We start from the raw sequence: 6,569 nt of genomic DNA, 5'->3' as shown, positions 1-6,569 counted from the left end.
GTTTTACTTCCAACAATTAGAAAAATTTTGAAAAACATGCAATAATTTTAAAAAAATCACCCGGTAGATATGAATAAATAATTTTAAAAAATTAAGTGAGCGTTTTTTTAAAATCACCTGGTATATACGACCAGTGCCATATGTTAAATATAAATTTTGATATTTTAAATCTAAACTGATGCATTAACACTAAATAAAACTTATCAAAATAAGTTCACTAGGCTATCATTCAAAAGATCTCATATTTCGAATAATGTACGAAAATGATAAGTAGATACTTACTTTTCTCTTAAAATGTCTAAACCCGCTATGGGAACATCATAATTAGTTACAAGCACTTTCGGTTTACTCATATTGCTACTGAATGATCTAATTATAGTCACTGAACCTCCTCGAATAGGAGAAAAACACTGACACGTAGACCGTCGTGTCGGTGTAAAACTACTGCAAATCGTTATCTTCCACTTATTCAACGTAATCAAATGGGCTGAACGGATAAGGCGAAAAGTTCGCCTAACATAGAAATTACACATTTCGTTGTCTGAACTTCTTATGTCGCGCGAGCGAAAATTCATAATTTGGGAAGCATTGTAGGGGATATATTTCTTCAACTAATTTATCTAAAAATATCAGTCGTTTCTCTGAAAACTGACCGAATAATCAAAATCTTTTGTACAGAGCGTTAACACCTCTCAAAAGTATTAAATTGCATTCACTGGACTGGTTAAGTCCTGATAATACTGCTCTGTAATGATCGCATACAATAGAATATCCCCGCCATAGGTGTATTATACACCTGTGGCGAGTTGAAAACCGAACATTAGGGATATTCTATTGTATGCAATCATCAAGGGGCGCCATCATCTCTTGAAAAATACTACATGCTGTTCTGATTCGGGTACAAAAGCGTCCTAACGTTTCGCTAACACGAGTGGGAAGCTTCTTCAGAAGTTCTTCTATCTCCGATGCTGGATGCGGACAGGCGATTTCTCCTACGCAAGTTGTGTTTATGCTGGAGCGTAGAGAACGGGGCCTGTTCTACATCTTTCAACCCTCGGTGTTTCTGAAGATAGGGTTTCAGATCTGGTTGGGGGTCTGAGGTCTTTGTTGAAGTTCTCTGGTTGTTTTTGAATCTCGATGGCCTCTGTAACCATTCTGCTGTGATTGCGGCTGTTCCTGAGGATCGGTTGCAGATTAGGTGGAGCCTGAAGTTCTTCTCCAACTTATGGAAGTTCTCCGGATATTTTTGGATCTCGATGGTTCCTCTGTGATACCCTCTGACTGAAGCTAGCAATTTGCAGTTCTCAAAGAGTATTTTGTGGCCGCTGTTGATCAGTGCGTGTCGACTTGCCTTGTGCTTCGTTTTCATCGGTCTCTTAGTGGTTCTTATGTAATCCATTCCTCAGGAAGAACAAAGTATGCGGTAGACTCCTGATGCTGAAAGAGTAGTGTCCGTTTTGTCCTTAGCAGATCTAATGGTCTGCTGGATTTTCCTCATAGGTTTGAAGGTGGTTCTGATGTGTTACTTCAGGTTTCTGCCAATTTGGTCCGTGACCTTTGGAAGATAGAGATGCTAGTTCCGCCTGGAGATTTTCCGGTTCTAGCTCGTTCAGTCAAACTTTATGTGAGGAAGAAGATCCAGCAGACCATTACATTAGCTGAGGGCAAAAGGGACCCTCTTTCAGCCTCAGGGGTCTACTCCATACACTGTTCCTGCGGATACGTCTACATAGGAACTACTAAGAGATCGATGGGAACAAGACTCAAGAAGCATAAAGCAAGCTGCCAACTAGGACACACCGAAAAGTCAGCTGTGACCTAACACGTACTGACCAATGGCGAACACAAAATACCCTTTGAGAATTGAAAATTGCTAACTTCAATCAGAGGGTATCACAGCAAGATGGTTAGACGAACCATAGATACCCAAAAACATCCAGAGAACTTCAACAAGAAGGAGGAGAAGAGTAATCTGGAACCCGATCCTCAGGATCAGCCTAATGCCACGGTTGACTGATCCAGAAAAGTCCCGCTCTCTACCCACCTGGAAGGACCTCTGAAGAAGTTCGCCACTACCACAACTTCACCAAATTATGCATTTTCGCTCATGTGACATAAAAAAATGCCGACAAATAAAAGCTTAATTGCTGTGTTGGATGAAAAATATGCCTTATCTGTATACGTACGTACGTTAATGCCATATTTCAAGTACAGGAAGGTAATTGTAATTTGATTATTTGTTATATTCAAACAATTGTATACTCGTGTCTTATTGCGCTTAACGATAAGTAATCAGTGAAGATCATTTGAAAGTCGTATGGATATCCGATGCAAGTTTTTGATAATAAAAAACAGTGATACTCTTGTAAACTCCACCTATTTTTACATATCAGTGTTATTTCTATGTATGATTTTTTTTCGATTGAAGTTATTGCTTAATCAATACCTTTGATTTGTTTAATAACTTTTTGTTGTTCAAGAAGGATATGTGCTGTATAATACCTAATGATTTATTTTTTTCGCGCTCAATAGGCTACCTTGTATAAAAGGACAACCATATGTACATGAAAGGGGGCATCAGGGACCAGAAAAAATTTTAATTATACTTGTGCTTATGGGATTACTCGACTCTGTGTTTAAACAGCAAATACCAAAACTAGTTTATCATATTGCATCTACAACAGAATAAAAGTTGTAAACCTCTAATTCATTTTTGAAAATCAAGATCTTCCTTATGTTACCCCCGATCTCCGAGCTGTGCTAAGAAAATCATTCCCCTTAGCCTATTTCTTCTCCTACATATAAAATGAAATCATTAATCTAGTTCTTCGTTTGCAAAATTTCATTTAAATATGTAGGTTAGGAAATTTTATGGGTTTCAATTTTACTTTTGGCTACAGAATTTTAAACAAGGGATGACAATTATCTTAATTTTACCTACTGTTGAATGTGTGTACTTCCTTCGTATAATCTTCTGGATGCCGCCACAGTTAAAAGAACAGCAACGTCTGCTACAGCATTATCTACAACTATCGGTGTACAAGCTACGGGTATATTTCTCTTTTTTAAAGTGGTTACGTCAATATGATCCGAACCCGCAGACATTAAACCCACAACTTATAATTGTGGTCCTATAAAATAATGCAAAATGTTATTTTTTCATACAAGAAATTATTTTTAGTGCGGACCTGCTATTTCTAGGGCTTCCTCGTCGAGTAGTTGGGGAGTACACCAAAAAATGGCGTCTACGCCTTTTATTTTATCTATAATTTGCCTTCTTGAAGCCAAAGGCTTTTGATCAGCAATAATTACATCGAACCTTTAACAAGAGAATACCATATGTCACGATGTAATAAATCAAAGATATTCTTGATGTGATAAGACTTCTTTATTTTGATTAATTTTCTTGCTCAAAATATATGCGATACCACCCTCTCTATAAGTAAAAAATTGCCATTAAAATGGCCACTTTTTGTATAAGAACGTACGTAATAATCATACATTGATTCTTGACGGCTCTTGAGGTCTTGAGTATTCCCGCCGACCGATGGTGATCGGCAACCTTTGTACGCGAAGGGTCTCATTCCCTGAGTGACACATATTTGCCTGTTTAGCAATAGAAGTTCCGGAATTTTAGATAATCATATCCTGCGTGACAAATATTTGCCTACTTAACAGTAGAAGATCCAGGATTCTCGAGAAGAATATAAATCATATCCTGCGTGATAAATATTTGCCTGCTTAACAGTAGAAGATCCAGGATTCTCCAGAAGAATATAACTCATAACTTTAGTGACACATGTTTGCCTGCTTAACAACAGAACTTCCCGGATTCTCGAAAAGAATATAAATCATGTTCTGAGTGGCACATGTTTGCCCGCATAACAATAGAACTTTCGGGATTCTCGAAAAGAATATAAATAATATCCTGAGTGACACATGTTTGCGTGCTTAACAATAAAACTTCCGGGATTCTCGAAAAGAATATAAATCGTATCCTCAGTGACACATGTTTACCCGCCTAACAATAGAAGTTTTAGAATTCTTGAGAATAATATAAATCACATTCTGAATGACACATGTTCGACTGCTTAACAATAGGAGTTCCGGAATTCTTGAGAAGAATATAAATCGTCGAGAATAATGAAATGTTAGGAAGAATTTAGAGTGCATTTGACGACACCCTCTTTGAAATTAGCTTTCAAAGCGCATTAGACCTATAAATTGAAATAATGCAGTATAGAGGGAAAGTGCCTTTCTGACGGTCATATGGAAGGAAGGGCATACGCATGAAAAGATTAACTTTCGTTCGTGTTGTCTTATGATATGAAGTACGTAAGTTAACAGCACTGTGAAAGTTTTAAAAAGCTAACTGCACATTCACTAATCTGACCAGGGCAGTGCATTGAATATAAATTCTGATATAATAACTATGTATTAATACTAGTTTCAGCTATTGATAACACGAAATAACAAAACTTATCAAAATAGGTTCAGTATGTTATTAAGAGTTGACATTAAACATTTTAGTATCTACTACTTCGAATAGTTTACGAAAATGATACTTACTTTTCTCTAAGAATGTCCAAAGCCGTTGTTGGAAAATCAAAATTATTTACAAACACTTTTGGTTTACTCTTTTTGTTACTAATTGAACTAATATTAGTTATTGAACTACCTAGAATAAGAGAAAAGTATTGAGCCTGCGTTCTAAAACTACTCCAAGAAGACGTAATCTTCTGCATTTTTAACGCAATCAAATGTGTTACACTATAAAAGCTTAATTTTGTTATTTCTTCAATTCGCGCAATTCAACACGTAAGTATCTTTTGTACTTAACGATAAGTAATATAATTACTAACTAGCCAAGGTAATTTCCTCATCGTAGTGCGCATTTATCCACTGTAATCTTTTAATAATCCAAAAGAATGCGGTGCACTTGTAAACGACACCTATTTTTGCATTTTATTTAATATTTTTTTTGTTCAAGTTCAAAGTGGATAATAAATGTTAAGTAATATTTCGTTAGAATGGCCTTTATTTCATATTTACATTTAAGATGTGGCTATTTACACATGCAGTAGTTACTTATCTCTATATACATATGTGCAAATCTTAGGATTATAAATTTATCGACGGTAGAACAAGACAACACTCCCGAAATACATGTCACTTCGTTAGTATTGTCTTCTCCTGTTGCAACTTTATGATAATAATCATCACAAGCACACATATACACACAATGTTATCAATTACAGTTTAATAAACGGGTGTTAGCAAAGGTTTATTTTCGTATCCTAAAATGATATTCCTGGCGGTTAATTCTGCAACTGCAGCTACAGTCTTGAATGTAGCACACCCTATGTGTGGCATGAGAACTAAAATATATAAAAAAAATGTTAGTAATGGAAGAATTCCCAAGATTAACTTCTTCAACAACTTTCTTATGCTTCTTATTAAATTCTGTAACTATTAGAATTAAATGAACTAGAAAAGTTACCACAGTTTGGAAGTTCTAACAGTTCATGGTCAATCGGTAAAGGTTCCGGTACCATCACGTCTAGACCTGCTGCAAAAATGGTACCATTTTTGAGCGCTCTGATAAGAGCATCTTGATCTACTATGGCTCCCCGAGCAATATTAACGAACACAGCTGTTAGTTTCATTTTTGCGAAAGTGGAATCGTTAAACATATTTTTGGTTTCATCAGTTAAAGGTGCCGACACAATTACGAAATCACTTTCACGAAGAAGTGTATCAAGTGGCACAAATTCAGCTCCCAGTTGTTTTCCTGTAGATAATCAGCGCATAGTTTTATCAAAAATTAGGAAAATAAATCATTGATTTATTTATGTAGAAGTACCTTCCGGTTTTTCTCGATGGCCACTGTATAAAATTCTTGCAACCTCAAATGCTTTTAACCTTTTGGCTACAGTTTGCCCAATACCCCCGAAGCCAACTATTCCAACTGTTGAATTTTCTATGTCGGTCCCTAACAAATACTGCACCCCAAATCCACTCCATAAACCTCTGAAAGTTTACGAAATACAAAAAGTTTTTTAGGTACATACAACACATATTGGAATAGGAATATTTTTTTACGTTACTTACTTTTCTATGTGAATTCTACTTTCACGAAGCCTTCTAGAAGCAGCTAAGGCCAAAAGAACGGCAACATCCGCTACTGCTTTATTTAAAACGGTTGGTGTATATGCTAAAGGGATTTTTCTTCTTTTGAAAGCATCTATGTCAATATGGTTTAGTCCTGCTGTCATGGTAGCTACCACTTTTAATCGACTGCCTATAATAAATTTGACAAACGTTTTAATTTAAAAAACCATAATTTAAATACAATTACGAACCTGCAGCGTCAAGTATTTCGTCATCAAGTCGCTCATAACTGTACCAAAACAATGCATCCACTCCTGCTATTTTATCAATTATATCTTGCCTGGTGGGATTACTTTGATTATTTATTATTAACTCAAATCTTGAAACAGAAAATAAAATAATTATATTTTTTGTGGTATAATTATTCATTTCATCTTTGTGAGCTTCTGAGTTTGAGC

The 6,569-nt window shown here is 35.8% G+C and overlaps 1 protein-coding gene across 1 annotated transcript; it reads right to left on the bottom strand.

The window, feature by feature from the left end:
- Positions 1-5,020: 5,020 nt before the first annotated feature.
- On the bottom strand, positions 5,021-6,562 carry LOC112903939 (glyoxylate reductase/hydroxypyruvate reductase-like). Its single transcript, XM_025976095.1, has 5 exons — positions 6,363-6,562; positions 6,112-6,301; positions 5,864-6,030; positions 5,501-5,791; positions 5,021-5,378 (listed from the first exon to the last, which is right to left on the bottom strand). The coding sequence occupies exons 1-5, from the start codon at positions 6,538-6,540 to the stop codon at positions 5,260-5,262; spliced, it is 945 nt and encodes a 314-aa protein (XP_025831880.1). The 5' UTR covers positions 6,541-6,562; the 3' UTR covers positions 5,021-5,259.
- Between the last annotated feature and the right edge of the window lie 7 nt (positions 6,563-6,569).

Source organism: Agrilus planipennis, unplaced genomic scaffold (genome assembly GCF_000699045.2).
Source record: "Agrilus planipennis isolate EAB-ADULT unplaced genomic scaffold, Apla_2.0 scaffold71, whole genome shotgun sequence".
NCBI lineage: Eukaryota > Metazoa > Arthropoda > Insecta > Coleoptera > Buprestidae > Agrilus > Agrilus planipennis.
This window is presented reverse-complemented; position numbering and strand designations above follow the sequence as displayed.

What these genes read in the sequence shown, in the direction of transcription:
- LOC112903939 (XM_025976095.1), bottom strand. Translation starts at nt 6,540, where the DNA reads ATGAATAATTATACCACAAAAAATATAATTATTTTATTTTCTGTTTCA. An exon ending in AGTAGAATTCACATAGAAAA is followed by an intron (nt 6,031 to 6,111) that starts GTAAGTAACGTA and finishes GTAAACTTTCAG; the next exon opens with AGGTTTATGGAGTGGATTTG. An exon ending in CCATCGAGAAAAACCGGAAG is followed by an intron (nt 5,792 to 5,863) that starts GTACTTCTACAT and finishes GATTATCTACAG; the next exon opens with GAAAACAACTGGGAGCTGAA.